Here is a 23,156-nt window from a genome sequence, read left to right as displayed (position 1 = left end):
CCATACTAGTTTAAGAGCAACTTTTCATTTTGTAGTCATTCTGGCCATTCAGTAAATAGAGATGGCAATACAAAGCCCAAGCTGGAGCTCTGCTAAGTTCTAACTGGGTGGTGTAGGGCTCAAGGGTTCACGTGTTCGTGGTGTTAAAATCTCAAGACTGCAATGCCAAGCACCTTCTTTTGCTTGAAGGGAGTGATGGCCATGTACCACTACGTGGTTTGAAATTTGAAGCTGAAACTGTTGGTTACCATAAGGGAAGACAACAAATTTGAACACCTTCAAGTGCAAAGGCTCTGAGCTGAGAATTTTAGTTTTACAGTGCTAAAATAAATCAGTATGTACAAAAAAAGATACAAATATTAGCTATTGTGAGCAGTGAGCAATTTCTTTTCATGACTTTTGTGCTTTGCTTGCTGCTTTTGATGCCATATACTTCAAACTGAAATGTTTTCCCTAATGTGACTTTGTGAACTTGAGTAAACACAGAATTTTCATTAATCATAGAAACATAGAACTATTTAGGTTGGAAAAGACCTTTAAGACCATTGAGTCCAACCATAAATGTAACACTGCCAATTCCACCACTAAACCCTAAACCCTAGATGTAGCACCCTAAGTGCTACATCTGCACGCCTTTTAAATACCTCCAGGGATGGTGACTCCACCACCTCTCTGGGCAGCCTTACCACCCTTTCAGTGAAGAAATTTTTCCTAATATCCAATCTAAACCTCCCCTGGCGCAACTTGAGGCCATTCCCTCTTGTCCTATTGCTTGTTACCTGGGAGAAGAGACCGACGCCCACCTCTCTACAACCTCCTTTCAGGTAGTTGTAGAGAGCAAAAAGGTCGCCCTTGAGCCTCCTTTTCTCCAGGCTAAACAACTAAGCAACTAAGCAGGTTGCCTTGTCATAGAAGAAGATCAGGTTGGTCAAGCAGGACCTGCCTTTCATAAACCTGTGCTGGCTGGGCCTGATGACCTGGTTGTCCCGTACGTGCCGTGTGATGGCACTCAAGATGATCTGCTCCATAACCTTCCCCGGCACCGAGGTCAGGCTGACAGGCCTGTAGTTCCCCAGATCCTCCTTCCAGCCCTTCCTGTAGATGGGCGTCACATTTGCTAACCTCCAGTCAACTGGGACCTCCCCAGGTAGCCAGGACTGCTGATAAAGGATTGAAAGCGGCTTGGTGAGCACTTCTGCCAGCTCACTCAATACCCTTGGGTGGATCCCACCTGGCCCCATAGACTTGTGAATGTCTAAGTGCTGTAGCAGGCCACTAACCATTTCCCCTTGGATTATGGGGGCTTCATTCTGCTCCCCATCCCTGTCTTCCAGCTCAGGGGGCTGGGTACCCAGAGAACAACTGGTCTGACTATTAAAGACTGAGGCAAAGAAGGCATTAAGTACCTCAGCCTTTTCCTCATCCTTTGTCACTATGTTTCCCCACACATCCAATAAAGGATGGAGATTATCCTTAGCCCTCCTTCTGTTGCTAATGTATTTATAGAAACATTTTTTATTGTCTTTTATGGCAGTAGCCAGATATAATGATATTCAGGAAAAAAAAGCAACATTAATCACCTTTCTTTCTTCCATGAAATAGGTGTTCCTGTCATCCACTGCAACTGAGTACAGCTCTCTTACTATTGAACTAAACAAACCCATAAAGAATGACCTGGTCCTTGACCAAACCCAAGAAAATCTGTACGTGATGACCACAGACAAGGTAACATGTCCTGCTTGTGTTAAGGACTAGGTTCGCTTTCACTTTCTCTTCAACTTTACCTGAGATTTGTATGTTTCTCAGTTGTTCCTGGAAGTCGCCCCATTTGGTGAGGTTCCCCTCCATGTGTATGAAGACCTTTCTCAAGTCCAAGCTGATGGACTTGATTTTGTGACTTGGAGAACTGTTATATCCTTGACACTTAGCGATTTGGGAATGGGAAGTGAGTTCACCTCTAAAGCTCTCTTACAGAGTCTGTGAGAAGGATGAAGTTGAGATTTTTGGCATCAGCACGCCACAGGGTCAGGCAGCCCTAGCGCTTGGTGTGGTGTCCATGGGGTACCAGTGGATGCTCTAGCTGCCACCAGTCCTTTTAAAGAATACTTCAGGATTTAGGATGCTGGCGGCTGACATAATAGCATTTACATATCTGTTAAGCTGCCAGTAGTTTTTGTGGGTCTTGCTGTCAAAAACTAAGAACCAATCAAGAGAATTACAACTTTGGGAAACACTTTTGTTCGAGCTTCTGCTAGAACAGAGCAAGTGGAGCAGGAAAAGGTCAGACTTTGCTACGAAAGGCACAGGTAGTCTCTTCTAGGTTCTCCTTCTCTGTGCTGGCAGGTGAGGCACAATGGAGGTTTGTAAAGAAAGAAATTTTAAAAAGCAAGTAGGTGACAAGAGGGATGCCAGATTTCTCCTTCACTTCCAGCTGTAACCCTCTTCTGACACTTCTCCTTGTGGTGGCTGGAGCTGCCAGTCTCAAACACGTGGTTCAGCAGCTCTCCAGGACGGGGTGGGTGACAGGCTGTGACCATCTGCAGCACTGACAGTGACATGGAATGGGGTGTGCGAAATGCTCAGGCAGCAGTAACACGGGGAGAATGAGGGGAGCTGTGAAAGGAGAATGTTTGGGGAAAACAGCACGAGAAGAATGTTCTTTGCTTTATAAAAGGATTCATATAAATTCCTGCTGCAGGAATGTTATATTCTAGCTGAAGGTTTTCAGGCTAGAAGTCACATTGGAAAAAGTGCCAGATAAATGACTGATAAAGCATTTAATAATATGACAGTGTGTGAGAGAGGTTACTTCATTTTTTTTTGGAGTAGTTGATACTTCTCATTTGGCTTCTGTTCAGATTTGGAACAGAACTCCAAACTTCAACGTTGTCCACAAAAGCCTGGGCAGCCTGGCACCCAGTTTGACAAGCTGGCACGTTGCTTAAAAGCCCTGAGGTCCCCACCAGGCTATGGTGTGAGCTGCTGAGCAGCATAAGGGGTGGCAGCAATCTTGAAGGAAGACACGTTTTCTGCTGACAGTCTGCTTGAACTGGTAGAATTTAGGAAGGCCACAGACAAATTTTTCAGAGAAAATTAGCAAAAAAAAAAATTCCCTTTCTACAAAATGTTTAAATTTAGAAAATGGCAAACTTCCGCCAAAGAAAGGATTTCAGCTTAATCTTTTCCAAGTAGCTCTCATAGACACTGCAGTTTCTGAATAATGCGAATAATAGTTTTCTTTTCTAAAACCTGTTCAGCTTAAATATGAATAACTAGAGTTGGGAGCTCTGTGATGGCATTACATTACTGTCATCTCCAGGAGTTAATTACAGTGAGCAGTCCCACCCACTTTTAGAAGCAGATAGACAGGACGAGAATGGAGGCCTTCGGAGCTGGGGGAAACGAAGCGACATAAGCGAGGGGAGAAGAATAAGTGCTGAAACATGCGCTTCTGGGTTAAGCATGGCTGGGAGTTGTGGGAATAGAGAGATCAGAACCCTGGCCTGGGAGTTAAAATGGTTTAGGGTTATTTAAAATAAGGTAAACAATAAAGGGCAGGCTAGCTGTGCTGATAGGCATGCTTAATGCTAAGCTACCTGGCAGATGCAGCCTGCCTCAGCATTTGGAAATGAATTGCTTGGGCTCTGTAAGCACTTGAGCAAAGTGAAAGTGATGATGTGATGGGTGATAACTTGAAGCTGCCTTAAAAAGACATCAGATCGAGAGAAGTACAGGGAAGAACGATACAGAGGGTAAAAGCCATAGTGAGAAATAAGCTCTTGCTTTCCTGTTTCACTTCTCCTCCCAGCTTCTGCTGCTGTATCAATAGCAGTGGGTGGCTTGGAGCAAATGCTTTCAAAAGTCAGCCCCCTCCTCCCCGCTCTGCTCCCAGAGCTTGGGCAGAGAGCAGGAGAAAGCCCTTGCAGATTCTTGGAACTTGGAAAGGAGCGTACCACCCCTGCCATGCTCACACTGGTTCGTGACAAGTGAACATCACTGGTAGGATCCCAGATGCCTCATGGTACATACCATTTTGGAGGGAAAGCAGAAGCCTGTGGCAGTCACTTACTACGATCACTAGCTTGTTTGCTTGTTTTAGCTTTTAACATGCTCTTTGATTAAGAGTGCCAATTAGAGAATCTCTAAAATTTGTTTCTCTGTATTTTGAAGCTGGCTGTAAACGGAGCAGCTTTTTTTTTTTTTTTTTTAAATCCATTAAGTTTACATAAAACTTGCAGAGACGGCAATCTCTGGGGCTCGTTTCTGCCTGCCAGAATTATGAAATAAATACTTTGTCATAAAAAAGCCATTCACTGGATATTAAATTACTCAGGGGTACCAGTTAGTGAAACAGAGTGCCAGTAACTCAGCTCCAGTTAGGTAAGAGACTGTGGAAGAAAAGAATGCTGAAAGGGTAAACCTCTGTATTAACAAATGCAAGAAAACTACCCAATGTTGACATTTTCCTTACATGAGTCAGACTGAACTCTCCAAATGTGAAAGAAAAGGCCAAACTCAGACTTTCAAAGTAGCTTTGTAATTGTCAGTTGTTTTAAATGAGAGGATAAAGTAGAAAAAAGAAAGCTTACATCTCAGAGTTACTGTTGCTAGAATTTTGCGCTCTTGAAAAGTAAAACATAGTCATCGACAGGAAGGCGTATGTCCCGTTCTCCTCTTGCATCATTTCAGCAGCATAACTAAAAGGGATGGTTGTGTGCTGGCTCCTTTTTCTGTGCACCAAAGAAAGATAAAACTGTTTATTCTCAGCACCAAAGAAAATCAAAACCAGAAGCCATATATTTACTGGGGGATTGAGACATGAGAACTGATGATGCTCTTTTCCCTGCTGCTTCCTGTCATAATTATTTCCATTTTCTTTCGTGAATGTATTGCATGGTGGAGGGTTATGCGTGGAGAAGTGCAGTAACCCAAAGCGCCTTGGCTCTCTCATGCTTGCAAACTTTCTGAGATGCCTTCTGGCTAAAAGTGCCACTGAGGTTGTGTTTCTAAATGATTTCATCTCCATGCTAGCGATATGGAGAGGAGGATATGCTGTTTAAAAAAATGATCGAGCCAGTACCAAGTTAGCCTTTTGAAAGTATCTGTCCAGCAGTAGCTGTTTCTTGAATTCGGAGAGCAGTTCATGCAGTTGCTGTTCTTGCAGTGGCTGCTGTAATGCGGATTTCCAGAAGTAACGTAACTGAAGGGACTGAAAAGCTCAATTTTTGGAGACTTGCTCATGATTCTTGATTATAACACTGTCCTACCTTACTGTGGAGAGAGATTAGAGAATATTGGAGAGAAAAAGAGCAGGAAAAGTGTGTAAATTTGGACTTTGTTAAGGGGGATAACCACACTCTGGTTTTGTATGGATTTTCTCAAAATCAAACTGAGCTCTGATCATAATAATACAAGGTCAAGTATTCTGCTGCCACAGGCAATGGTGCTGTGCAATCCTGTCCACAAATGTTCCTGTCTCCTTGTGCCTTCTTCAGATCCCTTACGATTTGCCTTACTTTTGGTTCTCCAGGTGCATCGGCTACCTGTGCAGGACTGCCACAGATATTCGGACTGTGAGAAGTGTACTCAAGCGAGGGATCCGTACTGTGGCTGGTGCGTGAGAGAGGGCAGGTGAGTGCTGCCGGTGTTTTCTCAGGTGCAGGCAGTGGAATAGCTCAAATTTTGACGCATGCTGTGGGTTACCGCTCAGCGCAGCAATCCCAGCTTTTTGTATTCAGCCTTACGCTCCTGATAGTGATTTAATTTTATCACACAGACATTGATATCAATCTTCTGTGCACACAGATAAGTCCCCATTGACTTCTGCAGATTTGATTAGTTTGGGAAAATGTATACTTTTCTGCTGGTACTGAAAATCAGTATATATCTTTTAACTGCATTTATTATCACTCTCTGAACTGTACAGTCAAATGTTCTCCCAAAAATTAAAAGAGTGCTCCCTATCTAAAATTCAGAAAATATAGCATATATTTTAAGTAGAGCAGGAAAGTGTAAAACAGAGCATAAAAGAAAAAACTGTTCATGTCTGAAATAAAGTATGTAGCTCAAGTGCTGTTTTTATATAAAAGTCATCTGTCAAGACAGATAGCTACACTGAACCCTCACCTAACTGTAGGAGAGCAGAAAGTGGCACTTGGCTGACTATCTGCAGAGGTTAACTGAATTAATATTCAAACACATATAAACTAGGACAGCACTGAACAGCTCTGGAATGTCTCTTCTTTGCATTCTTCATTGACTGGAGTGGCGAGAGGGAAGAGCGGTCCTGCAGCTCTCTCTTTGACTACTAAGTTAATTAACCCCTTGGCATGAGTGGTTGGGAATTCGTGATTCTAAGTACTTGCTGTTGGAACAAAGGGGCTATTTAATTATAGCATGCAGATGAATTTCAGGCTTCTAGCTTCCTGTCTGAAAATGTGAACTATCACATTAAGTTACCTATCAGCCTGATGTGTAGCATAATATGGAGCACTGCAGAGAAACTTATGCGGTGCGTGCAGGTTTATGTAATATACTGTAACTCTTCCACCCTGGGTTTCAGCTGCTGTGGATGAAACCTGGGGATTTGGAATATACACCTTGAACTCCTCCTGGGCTGCTGGGAGTTGAATGCCGTGTCATATATCATACAAAAGGCAATTTTCCCTAGATTTCCCTTCAGGTTTCTGATATGACCACTGACCTCAATACCTCAAAGTATTAATGGTCTCTGAGAACAGGCAAACATGAATTTTTGAATTTGCTAGTATTTATTTCCAATGAGAGGAAAAAAGTGTTTAATTTCTAATGTTTTTCTCATCTGCAGCAAGTTGTGTCTCATCATCACACACGGCACTTAATAGTGTGTTTAGGGATACGTTATATGAATGTAGACTCTGTATGTAAATGATATCTTTAAGGGTAGGGTTGACAGAACTGTCCAGCAACTGCACTGTGTTAAAGTCCCTGACGAGTTAATAGTCTTCTGCTACAGCAGCCAGAGATCCTACAGCATTTTCTCCTAAACTTTGCACAGAATGGAAAGAATACGCATGAGACTGTCCCCACACACACTTCAACAAGCTTTTGTAGCCACATATGCAGCTTCCACACTGCAGCATCTCTTCTTTCTGTCCTTCTTGTACATGAGCTGGGAAAATCTCCCAATATTTTTGGTGAGGCTGCACAACTGCTGTTGTCTTCCCGTAATGGTAATGGTGCCCTGGCAGAGAAGGGTCTTAAATAGTGGCAGGAGTTAATGAAAACATTCACCACGAAAGTAACATTTCTAGTGCTATGGTTTCGCAGGAGCTCTCCACAAGACTCTGTGCCCCTAGCAATACTCCTTTATTGCGTTTGTACTCTCATGCTTCACGTGTTTTTTTACTGACAACACATAGCTGTCTGCCACTTGACCTGCAGAAAAACTATACTGTGCCCACTCATTCGGGAGCTTGTTATATATTACCATGAAGATTAATCAGCCTGGTTTCAGATGATAAGGCAATGGCTCCATTGCCTGATGGCTCCTGTGCTAAACTTCCTCTCTAGGGGTTTGGGTTGTCTAATCCAAGGTGGTGTCCAAAGTATTATAGGTACATGTTTCCCCACTTGCTTTTGACATCTCAAACCATCAGTACTTACTCCTCCATTTATTCTATTAAAAGTTCTTTATTAGCAACCTGAATAGTCAATATTAAAGCAAATTCCCAATCATCTTGTGTTGTAATTTCGGTCTCTAATCCTGAAATTGTTGCATAGTTCAGAGAAAGCAGAGTCCAGCTATAATATTGCTTTGCTCTGGTTTTTGTTCCTGTTTTGTCAGGTGCACAAAGAAGGCAGACTGTGGAACAGCTGATAAGGAGAACCACTGGCTGTGGAGTCCAAGTGGCACATGCATGACTATCATTAGTGCAAACCCTCTAAATATGAGTCGCAGAGCCCCTGCAAAGGTATGACAAGAAAGTGCTTTCCCTGCATTTTCTTAAAGCCCATTGATGTGACTACCAAGAAGATTACTATCTGTGTTTCTTTATGCACAGTGGTGACTTAGGAATAGGATAGTGTTTTGAGTATCTCAGTCTCTGGCGTTTCTCACAGTGCTCTTTCTTGCCTGCTGTTTTTGCAGGTTGCAGTTCATGTTTTCTTCTAAGAAATGCTCTTTTTTACCTTCTCTGTAAACCAAAATGATGCATTAGTATGGATGATAAAGCACTTAAACTTATCTGAATATTATGAAAGTGTGGTACAACGTTGTATAACCCATAAAAAATAATTGATAGCGGAGATTTCATGCTGCCCTTTCAGCTTACTTGAGCATAAACTTAAGTAAGCAGCGAAGCCATAAGCTGTTGCTTTAAAATCAGCAGTGGATTTGCCTACAGAGCAAAGTCTGGGTACATGGAGAAGGTAAATTCAGCATGCAAAATGACTTTGTGGCAACAAAACTGAGTGTTCAGAGTGTGACCAGGGTGTCATAGCTTGTTCTAACTCCAAATGGAGCATGCCAGTGCAGACTGAGGGCTTCCTGGGGGTGTTTAGCAAGTAAAATCAGTAAAATGGCTTTTAATCCCTCTTAATCAGCAAGAAAGAGACTTTAATTCAAATCAGTTTCATTCCATTCCTAAATGATGTAAACAGCATTGTGTTAAGGCCATTTCTGTGTTGAATAAAAACGTTAGTAGAGTGTAACTAGTCCCCTTAAAATCCACACCTTCTCTCAGTTCAGATCTTGTCAACTTGTGTTGACGAGTCTCTAGTGTGTCACATCAGCATCTGAGGCCAAAATGTCTAAAAAACAACACCAAACCCAACTTCAAATGAGCGTTTACATGCTGCCTGTACCATCGCTAATGCCGCTGTCTCCTCATGATTCCTTTACTTACCAAAAAACATTGTAGCTCATAACATAGTGGACCAGTTTCAGTGTGAAAGGGATGATAGCAATACAAAATGGAAAAAGTTAAACTGTATAATTAACACACATGAAGCATTAAATCAAGGACAGCATCCAAAATTTCATTTCAATTTCTTCTTCTTCCCTTACTAAGTTTTCCCTTTTTATTTTGCTTTTGGTTTCTCACATGCACTCTGTATTGATAATTTCCTCAAGGAGGTTAAGATCTCACCATTACTCTTTCAGAAATCCTTTCTCAGCAGTAATGATAGATCTCAGTGGGTTTCTTTCCTGTACATTGAGCCTTGAGGAAGCCACTTTTCTGTTCAGCTGTTTCAAACTCCAGCTTTTCCAGCCCATCCAGCCTTGGTTTCATTATTCACTAGTAACACCTAAGGTTAATGTAATTTTAATTAAGTTCGTCAGGATTTAAGTGTTAACCACTCTGTTTACTGTTGCTAAACTGGATGCTGAGGACAAGAATAAAAGGCATTGGATGTGTCTGTACAGACATTTTTGTTCTGATCTAATGCATTGACAGGACAAGAGGGTTTTGTACCAGTGTAATTCAACATAGACCCAGCCTTGAAAAATTCGTAGAGGTATTAGAAGAAAAGATTAGCAGATGGGAAGAAATAGAAATTGAAAGGGAGAACCATCTTCTGTGATACTAGCCAAAATATCACTGCTGGCCAAAAAAAAAAAGAGCAGCTGAAATGCTGTAGCCATAAATCTTACTGGGTCTTGGTTCGCTTCTTTCAAATATTTTACCCTTTTAAAATTTTGTTTCCAGGTGGAACTGACTGTATTGCCAACTTTGACTGAGAGTGACCAGGTTTTGTGTACATTTGGCGAAAAAACCCATGCTGCTCAATTAAAAGAAGGGGTTATTATCTGTGATCCACCTGATACAATTCCACCAACACCAAAAGGTCAAGGTAAAGAAATATTGCTACCCTCCATGTATAATAAAAGGAAAGAACATAGCCTGCTGCTTCTAATGTGATGCTCTTATATGAGCTGCATACAAGTTTTTTTTCCTCTTCCAGTCCCTTTCCCCAAATAGTCTATTGCTAACCTTTGTCCGTTCAAACATTTGAAAAAAAAATGTTTGCTCAAACTTTTTCCATTGCTGTATTTACAAGCTGTAGCATTCCCAGTGTTTCTACCAGGAACCTGAAACAGGAGTTTGGCAGAGGCGTAGACACGGAGCCAGAGAGGTGCTGTTCTGTGTCCCACACAAAAAAACCCCAGCTTCTCTAATCTTACCCTATCACTCCGAGTTGTGGGGCCAGAAGAGCTGCATATGCGCTTCAAATGTGAAGTATTTCATCTCTGATATCTTAGTTTTGCTCTAGTCAGCTGTAGTTCAGTGGCTTGTTTTCTGGTCCATGTCACAAGGCTGCCCTTTCTCTCATAAAGCCTTCTGCCTCTTCTACTACGTGCCCTCCAGCTTCTGCAGTAGTAAGTTCAGTGGAAAAATATGTGATCATATAATTAAAGGCTGTATCATTGTTCTGAACCATTGATTATATTCTTAAGGTCTGTTGCCAACTATAATTCTTGTGCTATTTCCTAGATAGTGCTTTATTCATGCTTTAAGTTCATACATCTTGATGCATAAACACATGGAATAAAACTAGTTACACAGCACTGTTTGTTATGTATCAAGTTTTAAAAAAAAAGGAAAAACAAACAAACAAAAAAATAGGTGCTCTTGCAACTTGCAGAGGTACCCCTGAGGATAACCCTTTTATATGTATCACAAGAGCCATGAACTGTCAGAGCAGTACGTGGAAGCACTTTTTAAGATAAGTTTCAATTCTCTTAAGGCTGAAACAGGTCAAAATCCAGTTTTAGTTGCAGGAAGAGTAATGATGTTAAAATCTCACTCTTAAGTTTTAAACTAGCTGGGATGTGTCACGATATCAGATTATGCTAAGTGTTAAAGCAGCACTCTGTTATTTAGGGCCAATTCACATTCTCTAAATATTTTGTAAAGCAGGACATAAAGTGACCAGGTTGATAAACATGACATCTTGATGTCTTCCAGCATAAAATGTGAGACTAGAAGCCTGTCAGGGATGGCAGTAGAGTAACCAAGTCACCTAGAAATAATATGCCTCTCTGAGTTGGTTGGACAGGGATCCATCTGAAAGGATGTTTAAAAGTAATGGAAGGATGCTGAGAAGCTTGGCAGACACTTCAGCAGAAGGCAGATATGAACACAGGCAGTGGTTCCTGGCGGCATGTGACAAAAAGTCCTGAGCCATCCACTTACTGTTAAGAAACCCTATTGAGTTTGGAAAAGTCTGGATTACTTTAGTTGTGGTTGGTTCCAAAGGGAATAGGACATTTCTAGAGAGGAAGGATGCTTTTTTGCAGTCCTGTTGTTAGGAAATCCCCTGGCATTCCTACCAGTCTGAAATATTCAAGGGGACCCGGTGCAGGCAAAGGTGACTTCCAGCCAAGCAGCTTCTTCGAAGAACCTGCTCAAGTAAAGCAGAGTTTGAAATTGCCCAATAGCTTGTGAAATAGCTTGTTATAAGGGCTTAATGATTTCTGCAAAAAGGTATTTCAAACAGCTTCGCTGAGGAAAGCACCCTTTTCTGAAGATAAATTTTCCACTCTTAGTTCAGTAATGATCCAGACAAGAAGTACATTTGTGGAGAAATCGTGTACAGCAAGCTGAAGATCACAAGTGCCTGTGGTAACTTAGCATTGCAGGCACTGTTGGGCATTAACCACAAAGATCACTTGCTTTAATTCACATGACAATGACAGTTTTAATTCACAGATGAAACAAGTAATTTTACATGCAGACATATTCATATTTAAGAAAATGTTTTATTTAAAATTAGTGTTCTCATGCCAGTTTTCATCTGTGTTCAATTATCTCCTTATTCAGTTTTCCTTATTATTCTAGATTCTTTAAAATTCTAGCATGATGATAGCACCACTGAGAAACACTTCTGAAAAACAAAGCTATTCTATAATTTTGCTTCTGCCCTTTATCCCATCTCTGCTTTTCTTCTGACAACCATGTGCTGAAAAATTTGCAAAGCTTAAAAAGACAAAACAGAACTTATAGATCTGACGTATAACAGGTCATGAGATCCCGAGTGTCAACAGTATAGTTAAATATGTTCTTATGTCCTGTAAAATAATAAAAGTATTATCATTGTATGATTCAGCTCAAGAGCTGAAGAATTCAACAACCACTTAGATTTTTTTTTTCTTTTGTGATAGATCATGTTTCAGTTCCACTTCGGTTAACCTTTGTAAAGAACAACATATTTTTTGCGTCACATACTTACCCTTTTTATGACTGTGAAGAAGCAATGAATCTTCTTGAAAATCAACCGTAAGTATTTCAGCTTCTTAACTTAGGTGTTTAGATCCTGTAGCATGGTGTTTCAGGTAACTGGCAGCTGAGTTACTCAATCATTTCATAATTAAGCCTTTGGCACTCTCAAAATTTGCTGGTGTCCAAATCCTTTTTCTTACATTTTAATGAGTTGAAAAATAGTTAAAGGGCACCAGGTGAGCCAGTAACATAAACCACGTGGAATGGGAATATTCATGGCACGTATAATTAAAGGCCAGTTCATTGGATTGCCATTGCAGGTGAGCTCCGTGGACATCTGCTTATCTACTTGTTCCCTCAAATGTTAGATTGGTGCTTTGGTTGAAGTGCATTCAAATAGGATGATCAAAGCTGACTCTGCCCCCATCATCTGCCCTGCTCGAGATGTTGCTGCCCCGGGGCAGGCACAGCCAACCCAAACCCCACTTTGTTCCATGTTATGTATGAAGGTTGATCAAGATCATTTCCAGGCCTCTCAGACTTGATCTCAAAGTTTGTGCAAGATGCTGTAGATTTCTGATCCTTGTTCAAATATTTAAGGGAGAAAATAGCTTTTGGGGGTTCTTGAACTGTTCTTACTATCAAGTTTTCGGCTTAATATAGTAAGGACACTGTAACAGATTGATCTACCCTCCATGAATAAAGATGGAATTTCATTTACTTTTTTTGTCAATGGGGGAGAAAGCTTGACAGTTTGTCATGACTATCATGTTATATTTGTAGATGCTATTCCTGTGCAAGCAATAGATGGAATTGCCAGTGGGACTGGAAGAGTCATATCTGTAATGAGTCCTCTTCTTCAATACAAGATGTGATTAAACAAAACATGGTAATGTTTAAAAATAAGATTATTAGGTTTTTATTAGAACACTTCAATATTTTCTTTGCCTTTTCTCTCATATCCGTTGGTTGAATTAGGGATTTAAAAATTATTCTAAAGTTAACTCCAGAAGTGTAAGATATTTTTTTTTTAGTGACAGTGCGGGGGTGGGAATTTAAGGATGTGATTGAGGAGGGGCAGTGAGACTGAATAACTCCTGAAAGCGTATTTTTGTTCCTTTTACTATTTTGCTTCAATGGGAGGAACAAGATTTCAAGGCTGAGAAAGATAATCACCCACAGCTTTGACATATGCTGCAGTCATTTTTAGCATGTCTAATTTGAAAGGGTGTAATCAAATCTGTCACTGTATTTTAAGCATGAAGTTCTTCAGAACAATCATTACATTGTCCGAAGGCCATCGGAGCTTGTTGCGATAAGACTTTTATTTGGAATAACGTATAAAATGTTTCTCTCCCCAGGAAGAAGAATGCCCGCAGTTTCTAAACCCTAACCCTCCAATAATACCTATGGAGTACCGAACAACGGTGTATTTTGAGGGAAGACATCTAGCGCATTATCGGGTAAGCAGATTAATTCAAAGCTAGCTGTCATTTGAATTCCACTTAAACTGCAGCCACACCCCTAGACTAAAGCATTAGTTTGTGTTCCTTGGAGATCCTGCTCGTAATTGTTTTTAAAGAAGGAAAAGAGCTACACATTCAAGTTTGATATAATATTGGTTACTGTGGTAGAGTCATCACAAGACAGAATCAGAGCTGGACAAAATATTTTAACTACTAGATGTGGGGTTTTTTTTAAATAATGTAATTTGGACCTACTGAAACACTTGACAATTATTTTTCACCTAATGAAATGAGAGGAGATTTAGGAATTGTGAATGTTTCATATCTTTTTTCTAATTAAATACTCGCTTTTATTTTGTTCTAGAATTACATCACTCTGTGTGCTTAATTCAGTTTTCACTTTTCAAACAAAAAAATGCACTCAGAAATTAAATGTTTCTTAGTTTGGATAAAATAATCTTTTGCCTTTTTTTTGTGTGTGTGATCATCAAACCAGAAGATCGGGTATTTTCTCAGCTATAGCAAAGGCTTCTCCCAGAAAGTAACCAGAAAGTAAATTACAAAGGTTCTAAGAAGCCAGAGTTTTCCTCCAATCTTTTAATTGTTTTATAACCTAGACAATGCATAAAATGTTATTGTTAGTTTAATAAAAACGAACCTTAAAAACCACTTCTTAGTTTTTAGTTTTGTTCTTAGTTTCTATTGTTTGTTTCTGTGTTGTCTTTGTGTAAATGTGAATTGATGATAGATACACTGGAGATTGTATTGATTGCTTTAACTACCAGCCATCTATCAAGGGAAAGAAGGCTCTTGTTTTCTGAGGGCTTTTTTTTTCTTTTGCCAAATTGAAGTACTGTATAGCTTACAAAGTCCTTCTATCACCTCTGTTATGCCTGCCAAGGGATGGAAAAGGGTAAACAGGTCTGGAGAGTAACAATGTAAGAAGGATATTCAGAGAAGGGGGAAAAGCAACCCATAAGCACTACAATCATACAATGACCATGCTGTGTATCACTACACTATACGTATATCAAGACCGTGCTATACAAACATATGTTCAAAAAGAAACGTTTTTGCTTGAAGACCTTATAATATATGTAAACAAAGAAAAGCAATTTGGTGAATTTGATCTGTTCTCCGAGGTGCCAGGACTGGTCCCTGGTAGGATGTCTGGCTGTGTGCAAGATGTGGGACAGAACACTTGACCTAAAGGCCACAGTTCTCTTTGCTAAAAATGGAGAAGTATTCCAGAGAATTTACTCACATTTCTTTTGTCTGGCATTGTGAAGAGCTGGTTTTCTGCACAAGAGGAAAATCTTTCCCTGCGCCCTTGATATAAGTGGAAGAGCCCATTCTCTCTCGAGAACAAATTCAGGGCAGATGTATAATCTAGCTGTGCTGAATTTGACTTCTAGAGGACCCTTTTCTTCCAAGGAGGAGAAACAGCAGCAGGAACCCAAAAACTCCTTCATCTAGTTTATCATTCCATGAATAAGCACCTTAATCTGTCTGAACTACTAGTAGGGAAAAGGGAATGAAAATGCTTCTGCCCGTTTTGGTTTTTTCTTCGAGGTATCAATTACATTTAACAAAGGCAGACACATCCTGTGGATCGAATGCTTTGTCATGGGTAGCAGTGTTTAACAGTTTGCCTACAGACCAGACCTAGTATGCATTTATTTAACTTGGAACTGGGAAGGCTTACATGGAATTCAAGTCTCTGTAAGAAGTAAGATGAATGCATAGGCCCTAGGACAGAAAGGTGCTGGAGAGCAATGAGTGTCAAATGGTGTCAGAATAATTTTTCTTAGGTGAGAGCCATGTGGGAACATCATCTCTGTCATGGGAGCAGCCTCATATATCCTGGTACAGACATGCATTTTTAAGCCAAAATAATAATGCCTTCAGTGCCAGGACTTGAATAGGCACACACAGTAACTACAGCTGTATACACAAACCTCTAAGTATATGTGAAAACAGACAAATAAGGCATGAAACAGTTGTAATCGTACAGGCACTCATGCCTGTGGGGTCATGCTATCTGAAGCAATAACTTTGGTTACTGAAAGTTCATTTGAGTAAGGGCATAACTTAGACTCAGCCTTTGGTAAACATCTCATGGAGGGCAGGGTGGCTCAGGAGAAGCCATGGAAGGATATTTTGTAGGGGTTGGCCTGCAGCCCAAAGGCAAAATAGCACGTGGCTTCTCATGTGGAACGATTTTGCCACAGGGTATGCTGGGCATTACAGTGTGTTTGGAGGTAGCAGTCATGCAGCTATGAGCACATTTAAGGTCTTTATTGATTAGAACATTGGTATATATCCATTTTCCTTCTGTTTTCCTTGCCTAAATTCTTGCTTAGAAAAAGTTGATCAGCAAGAATGAAGGTTCTGTTGTCACTTTGAACTACTAGCTCTACTATCCTGGTTTAATCTGTGCTTTGCTTTAAAGGGTGATGCACAACCTACCTAATCATGGGTGACTAAGTGCACTAGCCAATATCATGCATATAAGCACCCCTGTTTCTAGATGGAGATTAGCAGTGAAGGTTTGGGCTTATCCAGTCAGCAGGAGATGTGGACGGCTTCTAAAACTGCTATTGCAGAACTGAGGATGGAAGAATAAGCTCACACTTTTTGTATGCGCCTCAACTTGTGAACACTTACACTACAGTGAATAAATCTCCTCATGAGGGCTTCTGCTGGAGGGAGATAGACTAAAAGAGGAGAAGCTGTTGGCTGTTTTTCTGCCCCTCCTTCCTCTGAAAGAATTTCAGTAGGAAGGAGAAGTAAATCCAAGCTGTTGTCGTTCTCTTGGGAATAGCCTCATCAAGGACAAGCAGGTGAGAGGAAAGTTTAGTACTGATCAGTCATATTGCATGCAACTTCTGAGAGGCATTCTCCAGCTGAGTCCTTGAAAGATTGGCACAGTAGAAGAGACAGATGCACCAGCATCAAGATAAGCTTATTAGCCCTCCAAAGATTTTCGTTAAAAGTAATTTCCCATTTGGATTTGTCTTTGTCATGTGTGTCTGATGTGTAACTGACTTCCCAGTGTTTGCTACATGTCTCTTCTTGCACCCAGACTGCTGAACGTGAGCTCTGTGGCCTTCTGCTCGAGAGGCTGGTATAGCAACTCCTGATTTCAGTTCGCTCCAGGTGGCAGCTGTCACGCACACCGAAGCTCCCCTCCTCTCCCAGCGCCTTCTGTTAGGCGTGTGGGAAAGCCTTACACAGCAGCAGCAGAATTTGGACACTTTTGAAAAATATATTATATATTGAAAAGTAGAGTAGGGAAAGCGAGGCAGTGTTCCTCAAAAAAGAGATTTGTAAGGTGGTTTAAAACTTGGAGTATGTAGACATTTTCTGGAAAGCAGAATGGGCTGTAAAACTTTTAGAAGAGGCTTTTCAGAGCTCAGTCAGTAGCTTATTTTCTATATGCAGCTTCTGAGAAGGAAGAAGTAAAAGGTCTGTTCCCCTCTGTAACATAAACCTGCCAGAGACTGGAGTCAGGCCCTTTACGTGGTTAAAGTGTGTGCTCCTCCTCTGCCCCAAACCTTGGTGGCCTCTTGTGTCTGCTACTGAACCTGTCACAGTGAAAGTGCAGTAGGAAAGGTTTCCACTGCACTAATTAGATAAATCTAGTAGCCTGTGAGTTACCAGTGATTCCAGCATTGAAGAAGCAGCTACAAATGAATAGTATAAGATCCTCATACACAAGGCTTAGATGACAGCAGGAGACAACTTACTAACCCTTGGAGCAGGAAAGAGGAATCAAGTAACCATTATTTTTTTGCCATGTACTCCAAGACTTAAGTGGTTCTGGACAAAAGCAGGGACTAGTTCTTTACATCCACAGAAGGTATCAAAGCGAAGTTCTCATGAAGTTTCAACAAGGCCAAGTTCAAGGTCCTGCACCTGGGTTGGAGCAATCCCCAATATCAATACAGGCTGGGGGATGAAAGGATTGAGAATAACCCTGTGGAGAAGGACCTGGGGAGACTGGTGGATGAAAACTTAGATATGAGCCCGCAATGTGCGCTTGCAGCCCAGAAAGCCAATTGTATCTGGGGCTGCATAAAAATAAGCATGGCCAGCAGGTTGAGAGAGGTGATTCTCCCCCTCTACTCTGCTCTGGTGAGACCCCACCTGGAGTACTGCGTCCAGCTCTGGAGTCCTCAGCACAGGAAAGACATGGACCTGTTGGAGCAGGTCCAGAGGAGGACCACAAAAATGCTCAGAGGGATGGAACACCTCTCCTATGAGGACAGGCTGAGAGAGTTGGGGTTGTTCAGCCTGGAGAAGAGAAGGCTCTGGGGAGACCTTTTTGCGGCTTTTCAATATATAAAGGGGGCTTGTAAGAAAGATGGAGAGAGACTTTACCAAGGCCTGTATTGACAGGACAAGGGACAAAGGTTTTAAACTGAAGGAAGGTATGTTTAGATTGGATATAAGGAAGAAGTTCTTTACGATGAGAGTGGTGAGACACTGGAACAGGTTGCCCAGAGAAGTTGTGGCTGCTCCATCATTGGAAGTGTTCAAGGTCAGGTTGGATGGGGCTTTGAGCAACCTGATCTAGGGAAAGATGTCCCTGCCCGTGTCAGGGAGGTTGGACTAGATGATGTTTGAAGGTCCCTTCCAACCCAAGGTATTCTGTGATTCTAAAAAGGTGAAGGTGGTCTTGTCCCTGGGGAGCCTCAGTGGGCTCTGATTTCATAAGTCTTTACCAACAATACTGCCTGAAAATATCTTTGCTACTTATTTCTTTCTCTCGTTCTTCTGGCAAAGCTGTTTGTGCAGCTGTGCTATGGGCCAGAGCAGGAGAAGGACCCAGCACAGAAACAGTGTCAAGGGGTGATGTGTTTGGTTTTTAGCCAGCTCAGTTCCTCAGCTGAATCACAGAAAAACTGAGCTGAGAGTTTTGCCAGTGCAGTGCAGGTCAGTATGTGCTGCAGCCTAAAGGCAGGAATGAATGGATTTAGGGCTTAGGGAGAAGAGAGTGGGAAGAAGGTGTCTAGGAGGCAGGAATACCCTTAAGCTGGTGCTGCTATCAAAGCCTGTCCTGTGAAAACACAGCTGAAGTCGTGGTGAGGCAGGAGAAACAAAGCCAGCAAGGTCTGAGGGATGTTCATTCCGGTTTATCTTGTAATTCTTGCATTCCTGCTCTGCCCAGGAACCCTACGGAGAAAACCTTAAAGGGCAGAACTCACACAGCTCTGTTAATAACACATCTGATGTGTGAAGCCATCCAGTATTCACATCTCTTGGCTTTTTCTTACTGTTCCCTGAAACAGAGTGCTAGGTATGTTCTTGCTTTATTTGTAGTGCTCTAGTGCTTCCACCTTTAATGAACGTTGGGAGGGTGCAGCAAAGCAGCAGATTGCACTGGCTCAGTGTTTAACTAGCTTTGTTTTCAGGAGATGACTTTAACTGGTTAGCCTTCTCCATTTGGTCTTATTACTGCCAGAGCTGAACAGGATATTGCCTGGTGATATTTTATTACGCTTGCTGATGCTGTACAAATTTTAAGCTGAACTTTTCTCTTCCATAGGATAAAAAATTTGTGGTTAAGAACAAGCAATTTGAATTCGAAGCTCCTGTTGATGAATCAGATGAAGGAAAATTTTCATTTGTGAGTAAAGAGGTAAGTGCAAAAATATGATTCACCTACCAAACATATGAAGTTTTTAAAGTCCCAGTGTCCACATGTGTCCAGAAATATAGGCGTAATATTGGTTTCCCTCAGAGAAGAAAGTCACCTCTGATGGAGATTCTCCTTTGGCAGTAGCAGTCAAAGGCAGCAGCTTTGGCTCAGAGCTCCTGGGGTCTCCCCTCAAAGCCCTCTATCTTTCTCCTTGATTTCTCTATCTACGCAATCCGTGGATTCATTGAACTGTCCCTGGAGGAATTCAAGACCATTCCTCTTTTATTCTTCACTTTTTATGCAATCTGGTGAAATCATTGAGGATAGAAGATGAGAATTTCAGAGCTCTCCCTCTCCAGTTCATTATCTTTCCCATTGTACATCTGTAAAAATGGGAATGGTAACAGTATGTTGTTGTTTGGCAACTTACTAGCTATGCTTCTTTCACTCTGGTTTATTTTACAGAGAAAGGAAATAATATTCAAAAAATTAGTCTATTTACCAAGCTCAAAGTTGGACTCACAAACATTATGCTGACTTTAACCTTTATGTCTTATAAGCTTACTAACAAAGTAGTTTTGAGAACTAATTAGCATTTTATGCAGCATTTGAGCCTAGCACAAAGCATTTGCTTTATAAAGCCATTGTATTTTTCTTTGCTCTTTTTCTTTCCCACCGGTTGTTATTGCTGCTGTCTTTCAACCTGAGCAGAAGCTTATGTCTTGGAGCATGTGAACCTTGTGCTTTGGCTATAACGAGGGGGTTGCACTGCAAAAGATGCAAGAGATTTCCCCTCCATGTGATGCGAGTCTGCCGTGTCCACAGAAGTAATGGGGCCAGATGGTGTGGGAAGGGAGAACTCAGCAGGGTCAGCAGCTATACTCACTGAATCTGAACAGTACCTTTGCTACGAGGATACTTATAACCAAATGTAAATTAAATTAATGAAAAGCAGGTATTCAGATATTGCTGTCCCTTGATACTTGAAAATTCTGGTTGCGAAGGATTAGATTCATTAAAACATTTGTCTATAAATTTATTTGGCCAAGATGAAAAAAAGACCATAAGGTTTGGGATAGTTTCTAAAACCTTCACAGCTCTGATTACTGAGACTCATAGAAAACGCATGAAATTAACCTTGCCAAATAAAGGTATAAATATCTCTATTGTGTCATCTTTTCCAGTTTTCCTATAGTGCAAATGAAACCGTGCAACTTAACTTATCCGTAAAAACAGATCAGGTCGAGATTGACAGCAAACTGATGGGTAAGTATGAAATACAGGATTAAAGGGAGGTTAATTACAGTAAACAGAAATCTATTCCTTCATAATTTGGAGTCCTGTGAACAAGAATGTTACCTTTGTAGGTTTTACTGGTTTGGGCAAAACGATTAAATCTGACAGATCAAAAGTTATTAATACTAAACTCATGAATTAAACATCAGTGTTGTATGTATTAAAAGCTGTTTTAAATATGCTACCATTATTTTCAGGTTTGCTTTTGCTCTGAAGGGCAATCTTAATAGCAAAGCTTCACAGTTCAAAAGTACCTAAGTAGTTTGATGTATGTTTTTTCGATGGCCATTTCTCCTTCCCCAATGAACTTGCCCCCTCCCATAGCAGAAAGGGGCTCCTTCTCACTGCCCCTTGTATGGACTTCACCTGAAATCTCAACTTTAAGCTGGGTCTCAGTTCAGACAGGTTCTGCAGTCTTTATGTCTGCTGGAGATCAGCAATACACAGAAACATTCAGTGTGCTTTCAGCTGATTACTTTATTCATTTATTTCTATGGCAACAAAAAGTATATTAAGTTTTATAGCACAAAGACTTGGTCTCTGATATAAATTGCTTATTTCTTTATTTTTATTTCTTTCAATGTACAACGATGAAGCAATTATGTCTGTGAGCCTAGTCCTGAGCTGAGGTGAGGAAGCTCCATCAAAATCAGTGGAGCAGTATCTGAGAGCTGGGACATACCTTACACTCCTTTGGACTGAAATTTAAGGCATAATCTTGCAAAAACGGCAAGGCAGCACACTTGTTACTTGTGTGATGAGTCAATGTCAGGAAAACTAATACTGCCCCCAAGTAATTTCCACTGCAGATTAAATCTTCAGACCATATTTTTCCATCTGTACAATATTTAAATTTATTCCCTTTCTTAGTGGCAGCATAGAAGTATGTTTTTAGAAGATTTTCCCTATGGCTCTGTGTGCAGTGTTGAAAGCACTTAAAAGAGGACCTGGCATGAACGTTATGGGGAGGTCATATTACAATCTCACACTGTCTTAATTTCCATTCCAAAGGCTGTGGTGTTTAAAACTGCAGAATTTTGACCAAATATTCCCAACATCTTTTTTGCCAGTCTGGGAAAAACATAGAAAAAAAGAAGTAGCTAAATTATTAAAGAAATGTTGTCATTCAAGTTGAAATATAGAGCCCTTGCAAGAGGGGAATTTAAAAATTATAAACAAATGTCTCTTTTTATTATGAAAGGGATTTTTTTAATCCAAATTCTCTCTTGCTTTTAAATTTCCTTGCCACATGAAATCTGGAGCGTAATGTTTTTTATGCATCTTAAAAAGAATTGGCTTTGGGTATATGGTTGCTGCTGAGAAGCACCTTTGAACCTGCCAGTGAAAGAACCCTTTCTTTGTATAACACTTAGTGAATACTAAGTTACGATAGCGTTTTTACATCTCAAGCCATCAGGGGTTCTGAACAGTATGAAATCCAATATATCCCTTTTATCCTTTGTCCTTTTTATCAATGATTTCACGGCTGGTATCTCAAGGTGATGGATAAGAGTCTGAATCTAATGAGTGGCTTGCTGCTGGTACATTTAATGAGCTGATCAGTGAACAGGGGGAGTGTTTAATGCTTTAAGGCCGTAGCTTTCTCTGTTGCATGTATGCAACTGGATGTGAGGGACATCAAGACATTGCAGCACTGACATTGTTTACTGAGGGATGGGATGAAAATCCCTGTCCAGCCGATGCAGGATAACAAAGTCATTCAGTAAGTGTATTCCCATGCTATATCAGGTGGCCATGTGGTGGTGTGGGTGGGAAATGCAGGGTCTAGGAAGGCAAGGGGAAGATTTGTTTAACAATATTACCTGCTCAAGTCCCTGTGCAGTAGCAGCCTTTCAGAGTGCTGGATTAAGAAAGCAATCTGGTTCCTGCGAAAGCAATTTGCGGCATAGACATGGGGAAACTTTTCCTTGCCGCTGCCCAAACCGTCTCTTCTGCTTATAAAAGCAAGCAGCAGTGTACCAGGGCTGTCAGCCTGGTGCTTTTCCCCAGCATTACGTTCACATCCAACATACAGAGTGAATAGTTAACACACAAACTGTTGAAAATATTGCTTGGGTTGTATTCGTTGCTCAGTGACTTCTGTATTGATGTGCTCAGTATATGAAGCAAATGATGCTACTCCTGCTTTGTGCTCATCGATTCCTTGAGAATTCAAGATAGGGGTTGAATCAAATGGATGCTCTTTCTCATTGATTCGTTCTTACAAATGCCAAAGTCCCTCAGCTTTGCATACACCTCCAATGATGTCTCGACTGAGTTTGTGCTGGTAGAGCTACTTGAAATCAAGTGGATAGGCTGATTAGATGTAAGAAGGGTTAAAACCAGCCTTCATCATTGCATTAACTCCTCACTGTAAGGGAAAGAATAAAAATGTATTATCCTACTAAAGACTAGCTGTGAAACTGAATGCTGAGGTTTTTAAATATGCATCATTTAGAGAAAAACTGCCCTTGTGAGGTTGTGTGCTCTCATGCAAGTGGCAGAGAGATTGTAGCCAAGTTTTGGGCATCCGTAATATTGTTCATG

At 40.9% G+C, this 23,156-nt stretch overlaps 1 protein-coding gene across 7 annotated transcripts in view; it reads left to right on the top strand.

The window, feature by feature from the left end:
• The window catches only part of PLXNB2 (plexin B2), a 263,445-nt gene that overhangs the window by 185,463 nt on the left and 54,826 nt on the right, over nt 1-23,156 (top strand). For all 7 annotated transcript variants that reach the window (XM_072860778.1, XM_072860825.1, XM_072860814.1 and 4 more), the window contains 9 exons: nt 1,603-1,725; nt 5,531-5,631; nt 7,826-7,952; nt 9,690-9,834; nt 12,146-12,260; nt 12,987-13,092; nt 13,565-13,666; nt 19,221-19,313; nt 20,498-20,579. In XM_072860778.1, coding sequence (XP_072716879.1) covers nt 1,603-1,725; nt 5,531-5,631; nt 7,826-7,952; nt 9,690-9,834; nt 12,146-12,260; nt 12,987-13,092; nt 13,565-13,666; nt 19,221-19,313; nt 20,498-20,579 — 994 coding nt within the window. The remainder of the gene's footprint in view (nt 1-1,602; nt 1,726-5,530; nt 5,632-7,825; nt 7,953-9,689; nt 9,835-12,145; nt 12,261-12,986; nt 13,093-13,564; nt 13,667-19,220; nt 19,314-20,497; nt 20,580-23,156) is intronic.

The sequence above is a fragment of the Ciconia boyciana genome, chromosome 1, assembly GCF_034638445.1.
Source record: "Ciconia boyciana chromosome 1, ASM3463844v1, whole genome shotgun sequence".
Lineage (NCBI taxonomy): Eukaryota > Metazoa > Chordata > Aves > Ciconiiformes > Ciconiidae > Ciconia > Ciconia boyciana.
This window is presented reverse-complemented; position numbering and strand designations above follow the sequence as displayed.